Source organism: Podarcis melisellensis (assembly GCF_964234715.1).
Source record: "Podarcis melisellensis genome assembly, chromosome: 8".
In the NCBI taxonomy this organism is placed as follows: domain Eukaryota; kingdom Metazoa; phylum Chordata; class Lepidosauria; order Squamata; family Lacertidae; genus Podarcis; species Podarcis melisellensis.
The window spans coordinates 60924017-60949971 of record NC_138540.1 but is presented as its reverse complement, the minus strand read 5'-3'; the positions used below and the strand labels follow the sequence as shown (position 1 = coordinate 60949971).

The window sequence follows — 25955 nt, the reverse complement described above, 5'->3', positions numbered from 1 at the left end:
GGAATTAAGAGTCCCATAAAGGGAAGCCATCATTCAGTTTTGGGGCCCAGTCATGTGAAACACTTTGGAGTCAATTGGACCATTCAAGGGCAGTAAAATAATATGCTTGATGGCAGTTTGCAAGTAACTGAGCCTTAAATCAGATTTGTTTTGTTTCTCCTTGTCTTCTAGTCTTTCTGTCTCTATGTTGAAATGCTTCTGATGATGAAAATCATTTAAACTGTAAATACAAGAAATTTTCCTGGTGCAAAGTTGGCAACATCCCTAGCTAGGAGCTATTTCTATGTGTGTCTTCCTTTCTTGAAAACATTTATGCTAGTGCTGAATACGATATCCTGCAGCGGTAGGTTCCACTGTCCAATTGTTTGAGGAATTAAGGAAAAATTAATTGCATCTCAGAAACACATATATTGGAAAATTAAATGGGCACCATGGATTGATTTTTGTATTGGACATTTCTTCTTCTGCTGACTTTGTAGGGTTTGGTAAATATCTTTCTGTCTCTGCGGCAAATTGGATGTTTAGTCATCTGTTAAGTGCTCCCTTTTGACACAAAAGTTGATGTCTGTAATCACGGTGAACTGGGTGAATAGCCATGCCTAGAATTTTTTCATCTCCTTATGTTTCTTTTCAAATATTGTGCTGTGAGTTTCATAGGTTATTTACAAGTTGTACTAGCCTTGGAATATGAACAAATCCTAATGAGCCTTGAGTAAAACTTCAGTTTGAATCTCAGAATCTCAGATCTTGCTGTTAACTCAGGGCTTAACACATTTAACTTTCCTCTGTGCTTTCCAGGCACGGTCCACACTTTAAAGCTCTGTGTCCAATCACTTTTTCTTCTTCTTTTGCTCCACAGCTTTCCCTTAGAAAACCCACTCTGAATCAAATGAAATGGTGATACATGGAAAATGCCAATGCCTGTGGGTTTTCACAGGGAAAACTCTGGGGTGCAAAAAATAGCACTTGGACAGAGCTTTAAAGCTTGGACCTGTGCCTGAAAAGTGTGGGGCAAAAGGTAAATGTGGATAAGCCCTCAATCTGTCCATAGCCAGCTTATATAAAACAGCCTTAGTCACAAACCACTGTGATTCTACCACTGCACAGGAAGAGCATCTGAGCAACTCTCCCACATTTCAGTGGATGATGTTTCTAAAACATCATGGGGAGATATATTGCAGCAGTGACAACAGAAGGTGGCCTTGGGCTATAGCTCTTGCCCTGGAGAAATGTCCATCAAAATGGAACAGGAGGATGATAGATAGATAGCAGAAGTGCATAGCAAGCATCATTAGGTACACATTTTGGGCTATTGTGGTTCAGCTAATCTTCCAGATTCCTTTTCTAGCATACAGCCTACTGCTGACTTGTTGATTTAAGACTATATGCTTTTTTCAAGAGAGAAGCTTAGGCAGTTTATTTAGAAGTATGAGCATGTCCCTGGACCGTTCTTTTGTACCTTGTCTGCGTGTCACTAGGAACATCTGGGCAGGGTATAAATAACAAATTATTATTATTATTATTATTATTATTATTATTATTATTATTATTGGAAGAATTTGATTTTTGAAATGAATGGTCTGCTCAGAACCCTTTGCATTAATATGTACATTGGAATTTCACTGCCCACCAGATTGAAGATAGGTTATAGTTGAATTTAAGCATATCAAAATATACTGTACATTTAAAATATATCTTTTTTTTCTGGGAGAGAGACAGCTCATATTTAAATAGTAAAGGTAAAGGTAAAGGTACCCCTGCCCATACGGGCCAGTCTTGACAGACTCTGGGGTTGTGCACCCATCTCACTCAAGAGGCCAGGGGCCAGCGCTGTCCGGAGACACTTCCGGGTCACGTGGCCAGCGTGACATCGCTGCTCTGGCGAGCCAGAGCTGCACACGGAAACGCCGTTTACCTTCCCGCTAGTAAGCGGTCCCTATTTATCTACTTGCACCCGGGGGTGCTTTCGAACTGCTAGGTTGGCAGGCGCTGGGACCGAGCAGCGGGAGCGCACCCCGCCGCAGGGATTCGAACCGCCGACCTTTCGATCGGCAAGTCCTAGGCGCTGAGGCTTTAACCCACAGCGCCACCTGCGTCCCAAAATCAATCTTGTCAGAAGTGGGATTCGAACCCACGCCTCCAGGGGAGACTGCGACCTGAACGCAGCGCCTTAGACCGCTCGGCCATCCTGACTTTCTCATATTTAAATAAACATCTTAAAAGGGATCCTTTTTTTAAAAAATGCAGATTAATGCATCAGTGGAGTGGAATGATGGTTAAAAATATGTGCGAGTGCCATGGCCACTGGAACATTGTGTGCCTACCGTGGGTCACAGGGGAGAGGTTTTGGGGTAGTTTTGCATAATGGCATTATAATGTTGCTTTGCAAACCTATGGTGTAACTACATTTGGAATACAGTGTACTATTACAGTTGGTGCACCTCCAAAATGGCTATGTTGAGTTGGAAAATGTGCAGAAAAAGCAAGCAAAATGACCAAGCAACTCTCCTATGACAACACCTGGAGCTAAAAGGCGAGTAAGTGAGGACATAGAAGCATAAAATTGTAAGGTTGGAAGGGACCTCAAGAGTCATGTAGTCCAACCCTCTGCAGTGCTTGAGTCACAGCTAAGGAATCCCCCACAGATGGTCACCCAACCTATGTTTTAAAACTGCAAATGAAGAAGAGCCCACCATCTTCTATTAGATCATATCTTCACATGTGATGGGGATGTCATAGGGTTCAAGAGTTTGGGAATTTGTTTTTGTTTTTTCTCAATAAGCATCATTAGATAATGCTCCAAGACCTAGGAATGGGTTTTTGCCTATTTCTGGGGCAGGGTATGGAATATAAAATGCTTTATGGAGCAGGGCTGAGCAAGAGATATCAAAAGTGCTGTAAGAATTTGCATTAGCGCAATCAAGGCTGAAGAAGGAAAGGGGGTGGTGGAAAGGTTAGAGAAGAGTTAATCAGCTCCGTTCTATTCCAGGTTGAGCTGCAGCCTCTTTCTTCCTACCCTTATACGTACAATTCTCTTTTAAAGGCCTTTAAGTGGAGAAGATGTTCTGTTTCCATGACAATGTTTATGAAATAGCCTTTCTATTTTTTCCCCACCTCCCTCATTTCTACCCCCTCCCCTCTTTTTGCAACAATTCCTTGTGGCTTTCTTCTTTTTTGGAATGCCAGCAATGCCCTTGTCTGTGGAATACTACTGAAGGGCCCTCGGGAGCTCCTCTTGAAACTGAGTAGGGTACGTCAATGCGTAGATATTGGGGAAACTAGTGCCAGCTTAGATAATTGATTTACTTTCCACATGTCTCTCTCCTTTAAGAACACAAGAAAGGCCCTCCTGGAGCAGGCCATGGCCCATCATTCAGCATCCTATTCTTCACAGTGGCCAGCCAGATGCCTGTGGGAAGCCCCAAAGCAGAACTTGAGTGAAACATGTGCAATTCTCAGCAACAGGCGTTGAAAGGCACAATGCCTTTGACAGCGGGAGTAGAACATAATAAGAGTCATGTTGGATCAGACCTCCTTACCAGGGACTTCTGAGTTCAGCTGAAGGGAGCTATGATTTATTTGCTATCTCTGAAACCTAAAATTGGGGCTAGAAGCATATTTATCTGTTTATTTAATTGATTTCTACCCTACCATTTTGTTTATAGAATCTATAAAGTGCCTTGCAATAAAACTGCAAAACGACATATGTCCATCCATATGAACAGCATAGGAAACTGCCTTCTACCAAGTCAGACCATTGGTCCATGTAGCATGGTGTTATCAGCACTGACTGGCAGGGACTGTAGGGTTTCAAGCAGGGATCTCCTAGTTGGAAATGTTGGACATTGAAGCTGGGATTTTATTCATGCAATGGAGGTGCTTTACCACTGACCTATGGCCCTTCCATCTATCCATGCACTCTAAAAACCAAGCATGTGATTTAACCAGCAACTCAAAGGTGGCATAAAAGCATGATGCCAATAAAAACAGAAGCAATGCTTAGTAGGATAGGACAGTCCTGAAGTGATGCCTGAAGGTGTCTGCTGAACTGCCTAAGGGATGTACAGTCTCCACAGTCGCTATCCCTTACAAACTTCTCACGGAAAAGGGTCATCACTGCACATCTTAAATAATGGACAAGTTAATATGATGGTGCTGTACATCTGTGGTCAAAGGCCATTTAGGACTATTTAGGTAAGATCTAGCACCTTGAATTCTGCAGCTAATGTGGAACGTACATCTCTGGTCTGTCTGTGCGTGAAGAGACTTTGAGCATGGATTGTTTCAGGTAGCTCAGCAGGCTACACCTGAGTCGCAGGCCAAGCAGTTCCCACTTGAAGCCTCAAGAGTCCCTAACAACATGGAGCCTGGAGACTGCCCCCTCCTCTTGTTCTCCACCCCATCCCACTCCTCTGACCACCTTTGGCATGTAGGTCCCCATGAATAACCCTAGCAGTGAGATGCAGAGCCCTTAGGCATGTTTTTATGACACAGTTATGCCATTTCAGCTTTGTTTGCAGTACAGCATAATAGAATTTCTTCTTGAACTTCATACTCTCCTATTTGATGATCGTTTATGACTGCATATTATGTCATCAATCTCCCAGACTCCGTGAGAAAACGCCATAATCATTACAACAATGCAATGGTCTGGCGGCCCATTCAGGGGAAATTTATGTGACCTTTTTGCATTGTAGCATAAGCTGACTTGAACTATGAGCTCAGCATTTCTGGTGCGCCTTATTAATGAGCCTCTAAGAGAGAACCCACAACACGCACAAACCCTTCCATACAAACACACACTTTTCCTTTAGTGCTTGCAGGCTCCCTGCTGCAAGGTTTTGGTTCATGGACTGGAAATGTCAAAAAGGTCATGTTTTCTATTATAGTCTGATCAAATGCTGTCTGAGATTCCACAATAATAACCTTGTGAGGATTACCTCCTTTGTATACCCCACTCAGACAAATGAGGCTTACTTGAGACCATGTTTTGGAGCGGGCAAATTTTGCAATAGTGTGATGCTGGAAGTGGTGGGGCATGATGCAGCCAAAGTTAAGGACTTTGCTTCCACTCCACACCCCCAGCAAGGGGGATTTAAGCATGTTCTTAATTTCCCCACTGAAATCAATGTGACTCCAAAGTGCTTGGCTGGTTCATACCCATAATGTATGAGTATACAATCTATAATGTATAAATGAAATTCCCACCTGGAAAACATGCAGATTAATTCATATGCATATGATATGCAAGTGTATATGTACATTTCAGACTCAGATAGTATGCTTTGTATTATTTTGGAGACTTAAGATGCAATCCAAGCCCACCTTGCACTGGATTGTGGGGGGTTTGGATTGAGTGGAAGCACACACAAACACACACACTGCTTGCTTTGGCTGGCTTAGCTAGGCATTCTGAAGGTGGCGGGTCTGCTGGGTTCTGAGCCACTATCGTGGCTGGCACCTGCCAGCATCAGGCCTGAACCTGGCTCAATCACTGCACTAGCCCAGAGCTGGCATGGGGACCAGGACCAATCTCCCTGCCCTCGCTGAGCTTCCACTGCTGCTGCCATAAGTGACCTGTCTACCGATGCAACAGGGCTGCAGTGCTCTGCAGAGCCCACCCTCCCAGCTGCAACGGAGTGTTAGGACTGATCTGTTAAGATGAGAAAGTGAGATGCTGGCTGTGGGTATGTTTACATCCAGCTCAGTGAGTCCCATGATGAGTGTCCCAAGAGAAGTTGCATTATGTGCCTTGAAAAAACCCCTATAAGGTACCATATTGTATGTCTGCTTGAGCAGGGAGGCACTGTGCAGTGTTCCTCTCCCCTTTTCTGTCACTATTTGGGGATGGTGATCACACAGGGATTCATTTAGTCAGCCTGAATTGGAGTTTACACTTCTCAGGAATGACTGAAAGCACCACCATTTCCCACAAAGCCCAATTCCAACATTGAGTTCTAAATAACCATGTAAAGGAATGTTGGGAGGCACACCTGGAGAATGTTGTAATCGCAAGGAAGATGGCTGCCCATTATTTGGGGAGCTTCTGATTAAAAAAATATTTGTGTAACATTTCACATGTGAAAGTAACATGTGCCTCCCATTTTAACCAGTGTGGTGGGGGGAACCCAAGGAACAAAAAAGTATACTGAAACACTGGTCTACATGATCAAAACTGATTGGTGAATTATCGCTGTGCAGCACATAATGTTGCAAAGGTAGTGATGTTTTCAAAGGAAATTTATGGAGGCGGGAAGGAATTTATCTGCGCTCTAGTCATAGTTCCATTTTCTTAGCCTGTGTGCAGATGTTGCGCATGAAGTAGGGCCTTCTCGGTGGTTGCACCACAACTGTGGAACACTCTCCCCAGAGAGGCTTACCAAGCAAGGTACTTCACCAGATAGCATCTGATGACATTGCAAGGCTCTTCTATTCACGGGAGGCCATTATAAATTATTTTTGAAGGGTAGCTTTTACAATCTGCTTTCACTGTTTTTTCCATAGTTGGTTCATCTAACAGTTAATTTAAGGAAGGGGATGTCATGTGGATTTTCCTTCTGGCCATCTAAGTATCTTGGGCCTGGGATGCCTTCACCCTACCCTCTTGCTATCTCACAGCTTTTACCTTTTGAGAGAGAAATGGAAGAGGGGAAATCCACATAGCAAATTACATCTTCATTTAATTTGATGAATGCTCCCAGCCATGTTCTTGGCAAGATGTTTTGTTCTTCTTAGCCAAGCAGTAGTGAGGGAAGGTTAGTGAGACTGCAAAGTTTTCTGACTCCCATAAAGTTGTAAGCTTCTGAGTATTTTCATGATCAACAAACAAAACCTCTTGGACAAAGGAGGAATCTCCAGCATATTATATACAGTGTAGATCAACACTGGCCCCCAGTGTTTGGATGAAATAATTTCAGATCTGAACCTCTGTCTCCCTGTCTTCCCCCTGCTGGAAAATCAAGGTGTAAAATGTTCTGATCATGTCCGATAGCTAGAATCCTAGAAGGCAATGTTTGTTGACCCATGCGGCTATTTGCTAGCCCATTTGGGGGCAAATATGGAGGTTCTGGTTCAGGCAATATAACTGAGAAAAGCAAGTTTAGTGATTCTTTCTCAGGAAAATCGTCTGAAGATTTTAAAGAAACCTAAGAAGTTGATGAGCAAAATTTCTCAGGAAAATTTACGTTTGCCAAAAAAGGATTTTCATCAGTAAAGGACAAAAAAATGCTTATGGTAATTAATATGTATAGACACATATTTAGTAGCAATTAGTGTAATTTAAATAGAAACACAGTACATCTCACACCAGGTGGCTTGTGTGGCTGCAGGTGCTGCAAGCCATTGTTGGGTGACTCCTGTTTCTTTCTTTTGATGGTTCTTTGCCTTTAAACCAGCTTTGGACTGGACAGTCCACAAATAGAGGAAACCTTTATATAGCAAGCTATCCTTTGAAAGCTCATGAGTAAATACAGGCCCAGGGCAGGCATTCACAATAGACCATCCCAGGCTGCTGGGACCCTGCCATCTGCCCATAGATGCCGAGTTCTGCCTGGGAGGAATTCCTGTTGCTATCAAAGGGTTAAAAGAGTAGCAGAAACGCTCTAATCACTGAGCAGCTGGAGGTCATTAGGCTTCCAGGAACATGAGTCTGTATAAATAGTCCCCCTGTTTGTTTGTTCTTCCCCTTCTCCCTTTGGGTGTGTGTTTTTGCTGAGATGTGTGGTTCGTCGCCAGGGTTGTTTTTTGGTGTTTTGTAAATAAACCTTTTTTTTTATTTACAAACCGCATGCTCCAGGACTCTTTTTTGGGAAGATGCTGCCTCTCCTGCCCTTCTTAGCTGCTGCGCGAAATCCTCTGCCGTGGTGAGACTTTTAAAGAAGGAAGTGCACTGGGCATTTACATTAAACTAATTAAAGTTTAATGGGACAGGTTATGGGTGTTTGTACGTCAAGAAGGAGATAAGGAGAGCAGTTCAGAGTGATTTATGCAAGGACTGGAGTGAAGACAGAAGCGGTTGCCGACAACGAAAGCCTCCAAAGCAGCTTGAGTCCTGCAACGTGCCTAGAAAAGTTTTAAAGAGGCACTGCGCAGTTTGTACTCGCTGGAAGACGTCTGATTCCTCAAGGAGCCACCTCAGCAGCTGGGAGACGGTCTACAGGTGTGTGAGTATCGTTCCTAAGCCCCAGGGAGGATGGCAGAGTCCCAGGAAAGTTTTACTGTCCCGTTTACGCGACTCAATGGGAAAAATTGGCAAGATTGGAAGGCTAGAGTAAGGGTTTGGTTGCAAGCAAAAGAGTTGTGGAGCTGTACTGAAGCACCGCCTTTACAGGCAGCTGCAGACGCGTCTGCAGAAGCCAAAGCAGCAGCAGCAGCTTCACAGAAACGCGACAGGAAAGCCCAAGGTCTACTAGTTTTGGCAGTGGGACCAGAGCAAATGCCTTATGTTTCTGAGTTAAAGAACACGCATGAGGTCTGGACGGTTCTGCAGCGGTTAAATTCCAGAAACACTGCGGGGGCCAAGATCCATGCTACAAGATGTTTGTTTGATTTACGTCTCCAACCGGGAGCGTGTGTGAAAGAACATATTGCCAAAATGGTGTCTGCCTTTAATCAACTAAGGCAGCTGGGCATTCCTTTCTCTATGGAGCAGCAGTCATACATATTGTTGTCTTCTCTTGATAAAAGCTATGAGACTCTAGCTCTAACTTTGGAAGCTATGCCTTCAACTGAATTAACCCTTGAATACATTTCTTCTCGGCTTGCGGATGAACAGGATAAAAGGCAAAGAGAAAGAGGTTTGTCTTTAAAGGGGAGTTATGCTGTGCCTAAGAGTGTTGATGCTGAGTTTGAGCACACAGTAAATGCTTTTGCAGCTAGACACTGTTTTCGCTGTGGTTCCCCTTCCCATCTAATCAGGAATTGCACACGTGAACCTGGTCAAGACAGCAACAAGGCCGTTACCCCTAGCTACCAGACAAGGAGTTCCAGGGGACGTCGAAGAAGAGGAGGAGGTTGTGGCTACTCCCACAGCACATGGCTTCAGCAATGGCGTTGATGCAAGGGCATGGCCAAGGCAGCAATCTACGCTGGTTGATCGACAGTGGTGCATCTCACCACCTGGTGGCGCCATCTAGTGTCCGTTTGCAGAATTGCAGACATTTGCAAACCCCTAAAGTTGTGACAATGGCAGATTCAACTAAACGTTCCTTAGAGACTGTAGGCACAGTGTTCTTAAATTGTTTGCAAACAGAAATTGATGCCTACGTGCTAAAGGGACTGAAGGGGTGTATTTTGTCTGTGTCAGAACTTGATAGAAATGGGTTTAAAACTGTGTTTGAAAATGGGGTTTGCACTATTTCAAAGAATAACGTATCTCTTTTGCAGGTGGAATGCAGAAATGGGTTATATTATTTTGAGACAAGTCCAGATGAAGTTGAACAGGTTCATGCTGGTTGTGTGAACACGCCTACCCATAATTCTTGTGTTCATTTATGGCACCGCCGTTTAGGGCATATTAATTTTCAGTATGTTAAAAGGCAACCTGAATTATCAGAAGGGTGCAAATTGAACAAATGTACTAAGTATTTGGATTGTACTGCATGCAAAAGTGCGAAGGTTCATAGATGCAGCTATCCCAGTTCAGATAGGAAATCTGACAAAGTATTCCAACTTGTGCATATGGACCTGTGTGGCCCAATGCCTGTTGCTAGCATGGGAGGTTCGAAGTATGCACTGTGTCTCTCGGATGACAAAACAAAGGTTACATGGTTTTTTCCTCTCAAAACAAAAGCAGATACTGCAGAAACAGTTAAAAATTGGGTTCATGCGGTAGAACTTGAATTCGGTACTAGAGTACTTGCTTTTCAGACAGACAGAGGGTCAGAATTTACCGGGTCTGTGTTGCAGAATTTCTTTAAGAAAAAGGGAATTAAGCATCGTCTGTCTACACCTTATTCCCCCCAAGAAGGAGGCGTGGCCGAACGTAAAAATAGGGTTCTGCAAGAGTTGGCAAACTCTATGTTGTTTGATGCTAAACTTCCTCAGAGTTACTGGGCGGAAGCCTGGCAGGCGGCTACTCATATTCTGAACCGAGTATATAATTCGGTAATTGATACTACGCCTTATTTTGCTTTATATGGAAAGAAGCCCAAAGTTAATTACTTTCGGGTGTTTGGATCTCAAGCCTATGTACTTATCCCAAAAGCGTTAAGGAAAAAGGGAAGTCCAAGGGCTAGGAAACTCATCTTTTGCGGGTACGAACCACATGCCAAATCTTGGAGGTTTGTGGACCCAGGTGGGGATACTACAAGAGTGGTCCTCAGTAGGAGCGCTGATTTTTGTGAGCAGTCCGGATGGACTCACTTACACGCTAACCCTGACATTTTGAGAGATGATTTAGGCATTCATGCTGAGAAAGAAAGTCCAGAGAGTGATGAGCCAGAAGGGGATGGTGCACATGGTTCAGATGCAGATTCTGATCAGGCACGAGGTTCTTCTCCTAAGGTAGAAAAGCCAGAATCTAGGAGTGCTCCAACTTCGCCAGTCAGTAGGCCTAGCAGACAGCAAAAGCAAAGCAGGTCACCTGCAACACCAAGCCCAAGGGAGGTATCTAAACGGAGGTCTTTATCCCTAGGGGCGCGTCCAGACATAAAGTCTGAGACAGATTCTGACAGCCAACGGTCAGAGGGGGCACAAGAGGAGCAATTGCGCAGGTCAAGTCGTGCAACGAAGGGCAAGCCGCCAGAGCGGTTTAAAGTGACAAGTGTATACGTAAATATGGCACAGTGTGAGCCAGAAAGCTATATGGAAGTACAACAGCTTCCAAGCTCAGAAGCCGTAAAGTGGCAGGAAGCAATGGAAAAAGAGATGGCTTCAATGAAGTCTCTCGGTGTGTTTACAAGTACAGAGCTTCCGAAAGGGCAACAAGCTGTAGGTTGTCGATGGGTATATCGTTTAAAGCCCACAACTACTGAAGAGTTGCAATATAAAGCCCGACTAGTTGCAAAAGGGTTTTCGCAGCGCAAAGGTGTTCACTATTCTCAAATCTATGCCCCTACTTCAAGATCGGAGTCATTAAGAATGCTTCTAACCTCTTCAGCTAAGAAGGGAAATAAGCTGTTTCATTTTGATGTCAATGTGGCTTATTTAAATGCAGACTTACAGGAGGAAGTCTATATGACACCACCACCAGGTTTTGAAGGAGACAAGCCAAACCAGGTCTGGCGCCTACACAAATCCATTTATGGGTTGAAACAGTCCGCCCGTAATTGGAATTCCTGCTTAAACGATGCTCTAGAGAGCATGGGGTTCAGAAAGAGCGCAGCAGATGCGTGTCTTTATCTAAAAGGCTCGGGATGTGAACAAGAAGCAGTTTTGATATTTGTTGACGATTTATTATACAGTGGAAAGGATGATAAACTTGCACAACAATTTGCCACAAAGCTTGGAGAAAGGTTTCAGATAAAATCACTAGGCAATGTATCTGTTTATCTAGGAGTTAAAATTCAGCAAGATGAAAATGGTAACTATTGGCTTAGCCAAGAAGCTAAAATCCAGCAGTTGCTGGAAAGGTTTAAAATGAACAACTGTGCTGGTGTTAAAACCCCAATGGAGTTAAGTTACACAAAGGATGCTCAAACTGAGCAAAAGACAGAGTTCTGTAATCCCGGGGTTTACCAGTCAGCGATAGGCAGTCTACTCCACATTGCACAGTGGACTCGGCCCGATATAACATATGCTGTCAACATGCTGTGTAGACAAGCTGAAAAACCATCAATGCATGCTTGGCAAGGAGTAAAAAGAGTTTTAAGGTATCTCCAAACTACCAAAAGCTTTCGCTTAAAACTATCAGCAGAGGGCAGCACACAACTTGAATGTTGGGCCGACAGCAGTTGGGCAGATGCTGGACCAGATAGAAAATCAGTGTCAGGAATAGCGATAAAATTTGGAAATGCACTAATTGGTTGGAGATCAAGAAAACAATCACTTATAGCTTTAAGTTCAACTGAATCTGAGTTCAATGCGTTATCAGATATATGTAGAGAACTGGAATTTTATAAGCAACTGGTACAAGAATTGTTTGGAGAATGTTCCCTACCTATCAGAGTGTGGGAAGACAATCAACCTTGTATTAAACTAGCTAAATCAGGTCAATTCAAGGCGCACACAAAACACTTGGATATCCGTTATCAAAATGTATGCCAAAGTGTAAAACAAGGTTTAATTGAACTAAAGTATTGTCCAAGCCAAGAAAATCTCGCAGACGGTTTTACAAAAGCTTTGAGTCCGCAATCTCATAAGTGTTTCTGTTCAGGTTTAAATTTGTATTAAGGTTGGTACAGCTCAGTGTTACGAGCGAGAGGGGGTGTTGCTATCAAAGGGTTAAAAGAGTAGCAGAAACGCTCTAATCACTGAGCAGCTGGAGGTCATTAGGCTTCCAGGAACATGAGTCTGTATAAATAGTCCCCCTGTTTGTTTGTTCTTCCCCTTCTCCCTTTGGGTGTGTGTTTTTGCTGAGATGTGTGGTTCGTCGCCAGGGTTGTTTTTTGGTGTTTTGTAAATAAACCTTTTTTTTGATTTACAAACCGCATGCTCCAGGACTCTTTTTTGGGAAGATGCTGCCTCTCCTGCCCTTCTTAGCTGCTGCGCGAAATCCTCTGCCGTGGTGAGACTTTTAAAGAAGGAAGTGCACTGGGCATTTACATTAAACTAATTAAAGTTTAATGGGACAATTCCTCTGAACACATTGTTCAAGTTTATTTAAACATCCTGAAGTTTCTGTATGCCTGTCACTGTGTTTGTTAAGGAGGAACATCTGTGCTGCAGTGGCAACTACCAGGGTCCTAGACGGCAGGAACATCCCTAGTCCCCTCCAAGCATTCAGGTTCTCTGTGGTAAAGAACTTGGTGGCCTGGCGTGTGTGTGTGTTACTCTTAATGGAGAGTAAACATCTGGGGTCTAAAGGTATCCTGGAGGTCATGGCCATGGACTAGAAGAAATGCTATTTCCACGAGAAATCATTGTGGCGGCAGTTCTAAAAACATGCGTTGAGGAGTAGGGATGTAAGAAGGCATTGCCTTCTATCCCCTGCAGTATTTGTTGCACGCAGCACTATTTCCATTCCATTGCAGTTCATCTTCTGCCAAAATTTACAATATTCACCTGGCTGTCTGCTCTGGAGAAATTACACAACTTAGGTAAGTTACCTAATTACGTTATGTATGTTGGCATTGTCTTACTCCACCCCATTAATTTCAGTGTAAAGGCAACACAATGCAAATGCAGAAAAGGTAATCAGTTGCATATTATCTGCAAAATGAAAGCAACCATGAATACTGATGATTTTGGCTGGAACGAATAAGCGAACACTGCTAATTTCTGCTCCTGTTTCTGTTTTCGTTGGAATTTTCTGACGTCTCAATTAGCGAGTAATCCGCATCAAATGCAGTAGGGCTGTGTTCCAAGTAACCATGCCTAGGATTTTGTTCGATTTGTACTTTCAATTTCCTCTCCTGTGCTGGCAGATTCCAGAAGTGGAAAATTGGAAAAAGTGTTTTTTCCCCACATACCCCCCTTCCCTCCCCATATCTACAAGATGGATGATGTCGCATTCAAAACCATTACATTTGAGGGTGGGGGTGGAGAGAGAGGGAGAGGGGAGAAAGTATCTTTCTGGTTGTTGTTTTTAGTGAACAAAGAAATAGAGAAGAGCAAGAAAATAGTTTCCATTTAGCTTTAGCTTTCTTGGCCATACTGGAAATGAATCATGACATAAAAGGGGGATAAAATGAAATGAAAAAAGATACCATTTATTTCCTCTTCTCTAGAGCTCGCTGGACACTTATTCTGAAGGTTAAAAAACTTTGCTTTGGCACTGAAACACATCACATGAAGATCGAGATAAAAGGCTCTCAAACAGCCACAGCCTTACTTAGCCAAGAATTATGGCCACAGATTGGGGAAAACAAATTTATCTGCCGACAAAGCTAGTATGGCTTAAGTGTTTTTAGAGGTGGTAGCTTTTTTGTACAGAGGTCATCGTAGATGAATGGCCATGCATGTTGTTTGCATGCAGAAAGCTCTGGATCCAATGATAGGCACCTCCCATTAAAGATTTTCACAGCCACTTTGCATAGGAGTAGGTGGAGGAATAACACTTGCAAAGGAAGGCTCTATCCATCCTACCCTTCAATATCAAGATGCTCAGCTTCCAAATGCATATCCATTTGTGTGTATTGCTCAGGAAACCTGTAAGGTCTTGGCATAAGGTTACCTATTCCTTAGGTGCTGGAGAACCAGTGTACTCACAGTGACAGTTGTTGTGAGACCAATGGTCTGACTTTCCCTCAAGCCCAAATGTCCTCCCCCAAGTATTTATGATTTAGAGCACCTTTATCCCATGCTTTAGCCAAAAAGGTTCCCGCCAGGGCATCTTGCAAACACCAGTAATAAGAATGTTATTTCTTATTTAGGCTTACAGTCTTGAAGACATGACACTCAAGGGGGAAAGGGTGGGGAGGGAGAAGGCAAGGAGGCAAGTCAGCTCAGGCAACAGTTATTGTAACAACCAACTTGGAACCCAGGGCATCTGATGGAATGGCTCCTTCTAGGTGGCTCATGGAGGACTAAAGACAGCTAGTCTCTCAGCAGTAGGGATAGGATAGCCTTTCCTCTCCTCTCTCCTCCCCCTCTGTTCTGCAGCCTCGTTATCATACATATATATTACATATTACATTTTATATCTGGTTCAGCAAAAAAAAAAAAAAGCTGAAAAAAACGGGTCTTGCTATATAAATTGTCCTATTCGGTATCACATCCACCATTAATGATAATGCATCTTTCTCTAGAGAATCAGACCAGTTTTTATTTTTTTTAACTTAATAATTATTAAAACATTGCACTTTTTAAAGGGCAAATGTGTTGAAAGATTCTCTCTTGGCATACAGATTTTATGCTATCCAAACAGCCTGGCTTTCCTTTCCCTTTTTGGTCAGGGTGCGGAGTTGAAGAAGACTGTTAAAGCAGCAAATAACACTCCTTTCCTTATATGCATAAGTCCTTGGTTTTTTCCTTTGAATTATCATTAATTATTATTAAAGTTAATCTGATGTTTCAGTATTTTGACCTGACCTAAGTTCTTAACTGTGAGGGTATGCTGAATGAATGAATGAATTTCAGGAAGCTTCATCCACCCCCACTCTTTGAAAGTGAATTGGCTGATGATTGAGGAAGTTGTGTGGGAACCTTATTTCCTAAAGGCAAAGGATGTTTCTCTCATTGATAAAGCTTCAAGGTTGGAGCCACAATGGTGTTTAAAATATAGCTGTCATAGGCTGCCACAAGTAATTCAGGCAATAAAGTATTTCTTTTAGCCATGTAAATAAGGCAATAGGCAAGGCTGAGGAATGGATATCTATGTGCAAGCTGTGCAGAAGAGGATGGAGACAGAGCTGTAGATTGATCTGGAGAGAAACTGGGGAAGACATTTAATCGGAATGGTAAATGAGCAGGGGGTAGTTTTCTCCCACTGAAAATTATCTGAGATGGTGCTGTTCTTGCCAGATTTGTTTATGTGAGAAACACGGGAGGAAGCATATTTCTCAGCTATGTAAGGAAACCAGCTTCAAGCTTCTAGTATCAAAAATGGCCAGGCATATGTGCCCTTTGGGCTGCTTCTGGCTGGAGTTTAGATTCCATCTGACAGCCACTGTTCCACCTGCTGTGGCAGAGGGAGAGGTGAAAAAACAGGGCTCCCCTCCATAAGCTCGGAGGGCACCCTGAATAGCCATCCTGCTAGAAAGTTTTAGTGCCTGAATTTTCTTGTTCCTGTTTGCCTTTCTCCTCTCCCTTCCCTGTTTATATGTGAACATGAGGTCTTTGTCATTTTGAGGGGGGGGCAAGCAGAGGAGAAATAAATCATATGTCCCAAAGCGTAGGTGGTGCCACACTAAAGATCAATTTCTTACAAGTGTGGAACAAATATTATGTGGCACCTGGAACAGTTTGATCGAAGCAGTGAATTGGGCTAAAGATGGGGTAAGGCACCTTTACACATAAACTGGTTCCAAGCTCTTGGGGACTTTATACGCTAATAATAACACCTTGAACTTCGCCTGGGAGAAAATCAACAAGCTGCCCTGGTGTCTGAGCAGAGCTGTTATATGCTGACAAGATCTCAGTCCTCTCAGCAGTTGTGGCCATTCAGACATTACAGAGACAGGTGTGTAAGCATTTTCATCTTTCCCCATCTTTTTTTAAACATCCAAAGTGGTCCTTCCCCCCCCCCCCAACTGTTCTAGGAGACATCACTGAGCAAATATCTGCACGTATACCCCTTTGCTCCCTGCTTTTAAAACATTCAGCAAATCTTTTGACAACTCCCAAAGGTTTTCTTCTTTTCTACATCCATTAATTTGATGCATCAGGCAGAGAACTGGATTTTTATTTGCGAGCCAATAAACAGGGCTTTTATGCAGCTGTATCTATCTCTGTCTTTTGCCTGCCTTGGCTTCCATATAATTACGGGAAGGGAGACTCTTTGGTTGGTTGTTAGCAGAAAAGCTTTTATGGAGGGGGACCTGTTTCCAAAAGCTGTAGAGGAATTGGAAATTGGCTGGATCTAAAGGCTTGATGTTATTATTACACTGCACAGCATCTGATATAATAAATAATATCTATGCCTTAATCTCAGCAGCAGCTGAAAAGGGGACAGCTCTGACAATCAGGCAAACGTAAGCAATAATATTAGTTCAGAGGACGTTTGTGGTGGTGGAATTTTTATGTATTTAAGTTTATATGCTGCTGTATCCCAGGAACTCTTGGTGTGATTTACACTGTATTATAAAACATGAAAATATACTGTTCCTTGGCCCGAAAGCTCACCATCACTGTGTGAGCATGTGGAATTATGAAAGCAGGGAAGGAAAGAAGAGGGGGGGGAGAGGATGGGCATGCACAAAGGGCACTTTTCGTGTGCTCAGAACAAGAGCATGCAGAGTTACATTTTTGCATGTGCTCCAGGCAAGGCACATGCAGGAACACAGGAAGCTGCCTTATACCAAGTTAGACCCTTGATCTATCTATCTCAGCGTTGTCTACATTGACTGGCAGGGTCTCTCCAGGGTTTCAGATAGGGGGCATCCCCAGTCCTCCCTGGAGATGTTGGGGATTGAACCTGGGACCTTCTGAATACAAAGCAGATGCTCTACCACTGAGCCATGGTCCTTCATGTAAAACAAGACCCTTTGAAGAAGGCACCTTTCCTACTGCCTTCTCTCTCTTATCCTGTCCACTTCTTGGGTATGTTTCTGGATCTGTGAAGGTGGATGTGATGGCAAGCACACATGCAGTGTGGATTGAGCAGGGCCCCATTTGAACACACCTCAACAAAAGTATGAACCAGGGTGGAGATTTTTGTGGAGGTTCCTGTACGATTTCCCATGGCATCCCCATTCCCCTGTCACTCAGCACTGTTTTCATGTGAGTCGCTTCTTCTGAATAGGCCTACAATGGAACTGAGAGTTCTAATCTGAGGTGGCCATAGTGAAAACTGAATGAAAGACATCTTCACTTCATTAATGCAGAGCAGTTCTTCTCTGGCTTTGCTGCTGGCAGATGCCCTCAAAAAATGTGGCTCTCAAAAGAAAAATGGTCAATACCTGCTGTAAGCACATTCCTAGGGACAGGGAAGGGTCAGCAGGGGTTAATTCCAATTTGCCTCTAATCCAGAGGTGGACAGTTCATTGCCTTCCAAATTTTATTGGAACATTGACTTTGTTGGTTGAGACTGATGGGAGTTGGGGTACCACAACATCCCAAGGACCACAGATCCTCCCCACCTACTTAACCTAAAGGAAAGATATACTGAGTATAACCATCATGGGATACAGGACTAAACCTAATGGCCTAAGACTGGGTCCTAGCCTAATGAGGTAGCCAGAAGTGGTCTATGAACCCTGGAGTAGTATCAGCACCTGTGATTGGCAGACAATATAAAATCCCAGGATTGGCTATGCTTGCTGTAAATAAGAGGAACATGGTCTTCTGACCTGGTCAACTGAACAGAACTTTCTGTCTTCTGGGTCTCAGATCCTGCATAAGCCGAGGTTCTCAGTTAGGGAATACACTTACTAGGCTAGGATATATCTGTCTGCAGCCCCAGCCCTGCCCATAGCCAGCTTACACTGATGTGCATTTTACAACGTTGTAATGTGCACCCAAGCCCTCAGGATGTGCATGTTGTCTAGAAGTGAATATCACATTTGCTAAAAGAGGCAAATGAGGCGGAATTTGTAAACGAGATTCTAGTTTTCCAAATATTATGTGTAAAGAAGCAAGCAGCCTCAACCTGCATCTTATCTTAACAGTTCATTAAGTAAAGAGCAGAGAGTGTTCAGTGGTGACCTTTTTTAAGAAAAAAAAGAAGATAGATTTTTACTTGGAGTGACGTTTCGGTCATTAATTTCAAGCGAAGAAGGCTCAAAAGCCGGGAACAGGTTCAATTTTTGTTGCTGCTGTTTTAAAAATGACATCAATGATATAATTAAATTGGGTACTGGAGTGTCAGTGCAGAAAATGAAGTGCTCATTTTGTGCTGCTCCTCAAACCATTTGTTCATTTTAAATGGTGCCCCTATTTGTGGGAGCACTGGAGGATTCTTGCCTCATTTCCCATGTGATGGGGTGCCACAGTAATGCAGTCATTCTTGGTGGTATCTCTGTGTCATGAACTGGCAGAACTACAGGGAGGAGGAAGAGAATCCCAGTGAGGGGTGTAGCTGGGACTGGGACACACAGGGGCAAGCTGGGGAAGGAGAGGTTGGTGTAGGAAGTACTCATAGGGTGACAGAACTAGAGCAGCAGGACCCATCACCAGAGTCAAAGGGGAACGTCTCCACGAACATGGCTGGTGCTAATGTATAGGAAGCAATGGGCTGGGCATTTCAGGAGGCTAAGGCAGGCAAGGGAGCAAAACCCAGGTGGGGCTCTCTAGCTCGGGGAGTAGGAGTATAATTTCTCAGCTGAAGTAGGCTTGGAACAGGTGAAGGTCACCTGCCTCATCAAGTCCAGATGCTGCAGTCAGCATGCAAAGTATAGAAGGGCAGCAGAGCTGTGTCTACTCAGTTACCCATGTTGATGGACCTCAGCTTGGATGCTCCAGGATCTCTGTGGGACTGTCTTCAGTTTGGACTTTGAATGTGTGGATTGACCCTGGACTGGGGGCTTGACATACTGACTTGCTGCCAGGTAGGCCAGGGGTTCAGGACACTCTAGTGGGCATCTGTCTGTCTCTGCAGACGGTGGAGGAGTGTGCCTTTGGGGGTGAAGTCAAACCACTAGAGAGTCATAGCACCTGCTGTGTCTGTAGAGACTGAGGAGCACATTTAAACAATTGGGCTATTAAAGGACATTGAGCAGAGGTGCAGTTAGCCACAACAGCATACATGAGGTGCTTGGGAATTGCCCCACAGAGCTGCTTCCAGGGCTGGTGTCAGCACTTGACACCCAAGGGTAGTGCCAGGGACACATCATCCTGGTGGAACCCATTGTGGATGACTTCCCCACCCCCATTTCTTATTTTGTTTAGCCCATCACTATGAACTGTGCCAAGCAATTGGATTGAGCCATCCTTTTAACTCCCTACAATGCCGCAACTAAACTTTATCCTGGGGTATTCTGAGACATTTATAGACACAGCCACCCACTGCATCATTACTGCAGTCAGGTGGTCCCATTGGGACCCACTGGTTAGGGGCCAACAAGATGACACTTCTCCCATACCTTCTTTAGATCTGGAGCTGGCCCTGATAGCTTCACACATTCAGACTTAATAGGCATATTTACTTATGACATTTTGATTCAATGTTTCCTCTAAAATGCTCTGGGCAGAGTACACATTTATTTTCATAATGATCCTGGGAGGTAAGCCAGGTTGAGAGACAGTGGCCTGCTGAAGGTCATCTAGTGAACCTTTTCATAGCTGAGCAGGAATTTGAATCTAGGCCTCCTGCTCCCTAGTTCAGCTCTCTTAACAGGAGCACCACACTTTCTAGGTGGTGGACTCTTCTTCCAGAGAGGTTTTTAAGCAGAGGTTGGATGGCCATGTGTCATATATGATCTAGTTGAGGTTCCCACATTGCAGGTGGTTGGACTAGTGAGGCATGGCCAAACATGGCCCTCCAGATGTTTTGGAACTACATTTCCCATCATCCCTGACCACTGATCCTATTAGCTATAGATGATGGGAGTTGTAGTCCCAAAATATCTGGAAGGCCAAGTTTGGCCATTCCTGGACTAGATGATGCTTGGGAACCCTTCCAACTCTCCAATTCTATTATTTTGACCATGTGTACAGCCTAGTCAGCAACTGGACACACTGAAGGAAAGATTATGTATAGTGGGGCCCCATTCCGCTACAGAGGGCTGTCTTCATGGAAGTGCTGTTGCCACAGAAATTTATTCATCTATCTTGCTCATCAGTTAGCAGCTAAGTACTCCTCGAGGAACTAGAGACTTTCAGCTGTTAATCCCTAGAAGAGATCTAAGTTGTTTGTATAATATCTCCTATAAAAATGTGTTTTCTATTCATTTATCTTAAAAATCTAATTCTATGTTCTGTGCTGCTGAAATGACATTGAAAACTGTGCAAAACATTACTGTTGGATATTGTAGAACATTAACAGTGACAATTAAAAATATGGGTATGCAGGGGGGCACGGGAAGTAAACAGCCAGCAGCTGACACTTTCCCGAAGATCTACCACATATAGCGGTTGCTAAATCTAAATTCGCTTCCAGTGGAAACACATTTCAAATAATAGCTGCTGCCAGAGAAAAGGTATCTGTGGGGTTTGATGTAATTTGCAAGACAAGGGCAAGTTATAGTTTGAAGGATTGGATGTCACTATGGTTTGTCATAAAACAGGAAATAAGCAATTAAGCAAAACAAGATGAGGATAAGGTAGAGCACATACAGACAGGTTTTGTTCCCATTGATTTGGTGTTGCCTGTCTTGATCCTTGAAGGCTGAGACATGAAGTGCGAACCATGGGGAAAGCACCCCTGTACTCATTTCCACCAATTCCCTGGGCCCGGAGCTCGGAGCTATTACAGCTTATCAAGGAAGAAGTTGTCATGTCACGATTCCCATTGTTTGATGCTTTGCATGGCCTGACCTGAAAGGTCTGGAAGAGGAAGACAAGACACTGCTCCTGTACTCTGAGTCTTTTCAGTGATGTGGAATAATGGGAAGGCAAGCGAGAGGGTGGTGGAAGAGGGCAGAGCAGTAAATGAAGCCTGTGTTTGCAGAAGGGACTGAACATTTGATTGATTATAGCTTGGTGCTTTTGACTAACCAAGTGTCATTCCTTCTTCTCCTGCTCTCCCCTCAGTTCTGCCAAGTCACACATGTGGAAATCCAGGAAGGCTGCAGAATGGAATCCAGCAGGGGACGACGTTCAGTGTTGGCGACAAAGTGCGTTACAGCTGTAACCCGGGCTTCTTTCTGGAGGGTCATGCACTGCTCACTTGTCACTCCAGTTCAGAAAACACTGCCTCCTGGGACTTCCCTCTGCCCTTCTGTCGAGGTAAGTATGCTTCCCTTCCATTTATTCTGGGGAAGGGGTGGTGTGTTAAATTCAGTTCTCCATATTTCCACATCAGGTGTGTTTTTTTCCTTTCATGAAAATTGGTCAGCGTGTTTGTTTGAATTGCTCCTAAAATGGACACTTTTGTTGCAATTTTGTCTAATATACACACCTCTGCAAGTAATTTCCCAGAATGCTTCTTATGCACACTTCACATGGCATATGCATTCTCATATGCATTACATGGGTGGAGGACTGCGTTGCAAAATTCAGAGAAGTGAGAATTTTGAAGGATGATTAAATTTCAGTCTGCATATTGTTTTTGGAAAGCAGGAATTATGTAGATTCATCTTTAAAGGCAAACTGGGTCATCCCCCCCCCCCCCAGTCACCATTGTTGGGTCATTCCAGTGTCTAGGTTCAGACTAACACTGTAAACATTTTGAAGTTGTTCTGTAGGGAGGGGACAATACTCAGACTGCATTTTAATGGGATGTTTGGTTTTTGGTATGGGGGAGAATCTGTGTCATTCAGTCCAAATTCTGCACCAAGCAAAGCTGAATTGTGAGGCCTGCATATATAAACTAAGCTGGGAATATTTGAGTATTTTATTATGTATAATTTATTATGTTTCTGCTGAGCGGGGGGAGGAAGTGAAGTCCTCCTTATTAAAACCACTAGAAATGCTAATATCCAGTCATCTTACTTGCTTCCACAACTTCAGCTGACACTGGGCACGTAAATATAATTTGGTACCCATAATGGCATGAAACTTGGTTTTAAGTAAAAGGGAGAATGCATAAGAACCTAAATACTACATTTTGCATTTCCTCCCATGCGCTTGCACAGAATTGTGACATAAAAATAGTCCGCTTATACTATGGAATATATAAGGAGGGTTGGGGGGGGTATGTCTATTTTCATTTCTTTTATGCATCTATAGAAAAGCTGTGGGTACAACCGTTTGAGAAGAATATTGATAAACTGAAAGGTGTGCAGAGGAGGGCGCCCAATAAGATGAAGCGTCTGGAAGCCAAGCCTTATGAGGAATGGTTGAGGGAGTTGGGTATGTTTAGCCTGGAGAAGAGAAGACTGAGAGGTGATATGATAGCCATCTTCAAATATCTCAAAGGCTGAACTAGATGATGCTTTGGGGTCCCTTCCAACACTCATTATATGAAAGCTTCCCAATACCCCCCCCCACCTCACATTTGGGACTAGCCAATCAATCTATAAGTAGAAGCATTTGAATTGATACACAGTAATAAATGTCATGAGAATTCTGCCTCTTCCTCCATTCTATCATGTATCCTACGCACCCTTCACTCAATTATCTCATATTGATTCCTTTATTGATTCTTTGTTCATGTAATCAATTAGCAATCCTGAGCTGGAGCATACATCTTATATTTAAATTGAGCAAAGATGGTTTGCCTAGCGATGCATAATTCCCGGTGCTTTCCTTAGTTTAATTCTGATATATGCAGCTGGCTGCATTTTTGTCTTGCATTTATCCACTCCTGCCCATTTTTGTTACCAGTGCTCTGAGTACGAAGAGTACGGCTAGTGCAGCTGGGGTGATACCAGAGAGGGACGATTCTGCCTCCTTCATTTTTCTTCTCTGAAGTTAGCATCATCCATCTTGACTCCTTAGCGGAACTTCATGCTGAGTTGGTGCTTCCACCGAGAAACCTTATTTTTCAACTTGGCTGTAGGAAATAATCATTTTATCTCGGTGCTCTGCTCCGCATCATGTTTTATTTTCTTGCAAGAATAAGGAGGAGAACACTGCACTGGCAGAGACCAGTGTTGTATGTAGGATGGAGCCAAACCTACTTGCTGGACCCACAAAGTTAATAGAATTGTAGAGTTGGAAGGGACCCCAAGGGTCATCTAGTCCAACCCACTGCAACACAGTGGTACCTCGGGTTAAGTACTTAATTCGTTCCGGAGGTCCGTACTTAACCTGAAACTGTTCTTAATCTGAAGCACCACTTTAGCTAATGGGGCCTCCTGCTGCTGCTGCACTGCCGGAGCACAGTTTCTGTTCTCATCCTGAAGCAAAGTTCTTAACCTGAAGCAGTATTTCTGGGTTAGCGGAGGCTGTAACCTGAAGCGTATGTAACCCAAGGTACCACTATACAGGAATCTCAACTAAAGCATCTGACAGAAAACAACACACCATCGAGGACTAATGTTGCAGACACAATTGCCTAGGTGCAATTCAGCCTCTTGATAATCATGAAAGCCCTGGCCTCACTATGGTTCATCTCCCCGTGGAAGGCAGACCTGATATTGTCACTGCTGAAGAGATGCTTAACTGGTCTATTGACCCAGCACTTTATGATGACGTCTTTGATGAACCTGGGCAACACCAAGCCTCGCAAGTGAAAACTACACTGCCAACAGGCAAAGATCACAGAAATGCAGCCACCAGGTGAAAGTGGGGTCTCTGAACTGTGGGAGACCCTTTTGGGACCACTGTCTTCTATCTCACCGCATTGTGGAAGGAATTTTTTAGAAGCGTGGACTCGCTTTGCAAGGAGGTAACGGGTCTCAAGGCCACTACTGAGAGACCCTTGTGGGACTTGTTGAAAATGGCATCTTGATTGCAGCCCCTCCTTCCAACCTTGAGAACACAGAATCTGGAGCCTTAAATGACCTGTCACTGCATTATATTGTGGATGAGCAAATGCTGTTTGAGGCGTTTGCCAATGCAGGGTTGCTGGGAACCAAGGACTCAGGGCAAGCTGGGAGCCCCTGACTAAACATTATACATATTCAGCAGCCCTTGCTGCATGCTGTTGCTGCTCTCTAATGGCTTTTAACCCACATGTTAGGGCACAGGTGGCAAACCCATGGGTAGAATCTGACCTGTCAAGCTGTGGGAAATGGCCTGCCAGGCCACACAGCTTTTATCTTCTGATCCTAGAGCGATGGTGGTCAGTAATGAGATCCAGAGATAAGGCACCCTGCCTGCTCTTTAGATAGGAAAAAGAAAATGAAGCATTTCACCCCACTCCAGAGCCATGTGGTGGTGTGGGTCCTTTAAACACAGCAGTCACAGATCGTATTGTGAAGACTAAAAAGGAGCATCTCCCAGCACTCAGAGAATGCTGTGTATGTGTGTGTGCATGTGAGTTTGTGTCCATGTATACAATCAAGTGTTAAGGCTGCATATGTGCAATGAGTGTGTGTGCTGTGTATGTGGATTTGTGTGTACTCTCTTTCTCTTTTTTTAGCCACTCTGGGCAACAATGGGAGCGTCAATTATGCACTGCCACCTGCAGCCCATTAGAGGCAGAATTGCCCAGAGAATACTCATCCCATTCTGAAAATTCAGATCACGTCCCTGCATAGCCAGCTCTGAATCTGTGGTTCTCTTACGGCTGTTGATTATTTTTTCACAGTGATCACGTTCCTTTATCTCTTTTGCCTGTTCCAATTAGCTTTAGTCAAATTTATCTTCTGCGCCAGCATTATACTAACTTTCCTCACTTATTAGTTTGCACACCAGTGGGAGGAATGGCAGCGTGCAGGCATTTGTGCCTATTAGGGGAGCAGCCACAAGAAGAACCTCAAAATCACACACACACCCCAGCATCATGCATTGTGACAAATTAGACTTGCAGAGATGAGACAGTAAAAACAAATACCCATCTCTGGCAGGAGTGAAGAATGTGGTCTTCCAGATGTCTATGGGCTACAGCTCCCATCATCTCTGGCTGTTCACATGCTGACTGGGGCTAACTGGAACAGCTGGAGGGCTGCAGGTTCCCCATATCAGTCTATAGCATCTACACTGTTTTCATACTTGTTTCTAAGTTGACTCGTTTGCCAAGGAGTTCCTGCTCCTGTGTCATGGGGAAAAGTGAAAGGATACCTGTTGCAGCCAAAGGAAGATTCACAGCATTTTGAAAAACTGTTGCTGTTGGAGTTGCCACAACCCAGGGTTCCAATCCCCCCTTTTTCAATAGAAAAAGGTCCCAGAAAGTGTGCATGGACAAAAACAGATCACCTGCTGTCATTTTGCTGTGCAGACCCCAGTGATCAGCTGATTGTCTGGGCTTTCAAACCCCTACACACAACACTTGTAAGCCCTTGTGATTGGCCAAAAACCTATTTAGAGTTTGCTATCAGTCCAGTTAAGCCTCTCTGGTTTCCATCTCCATTCTGAGCTGTGCATGGTGCTGCCAACTTCCTTGGGATCTGCCCATCGGAGACCTAACCTCTGCTTAGTCTGACTACATTTCTAGAACCTCCTCCTTTCTGGCCATCCTAGAACTTGACCTTTTGCTGTATCTGCCTGTGCATATTGGAACTGGACTCCTGTTTGCTGACCTGCCCTTCCAGACATCAACCTAAAATTAAATG

General features: G+C 43.9%; 1 protein-coding gene across 3 annotated transcripts in view; it reads left to right on the top strand.

Moving 5' to 3' along the window:
* The window catches only part of CSMD2 (CUB and Sushi multiple domains 2), a 489690-nt gene that overhangs the window by 126934 nt on the left and 336801 nt on the right, over positions 1–25955 (top strand). For all 3 annotated transcript variants that reach the window (XM_081921160.1, XM_081921159.1, XM_081921158.1), the window contains exon 4: positions 21388–21582. In XM_081921160.1, the coding sequence (XP_081777286.1) occupies positions 21388–21582 (195 nt within the window). The remainder of the gene's footprint in view (positions 1–21387; positions 21583–25955) is intronic.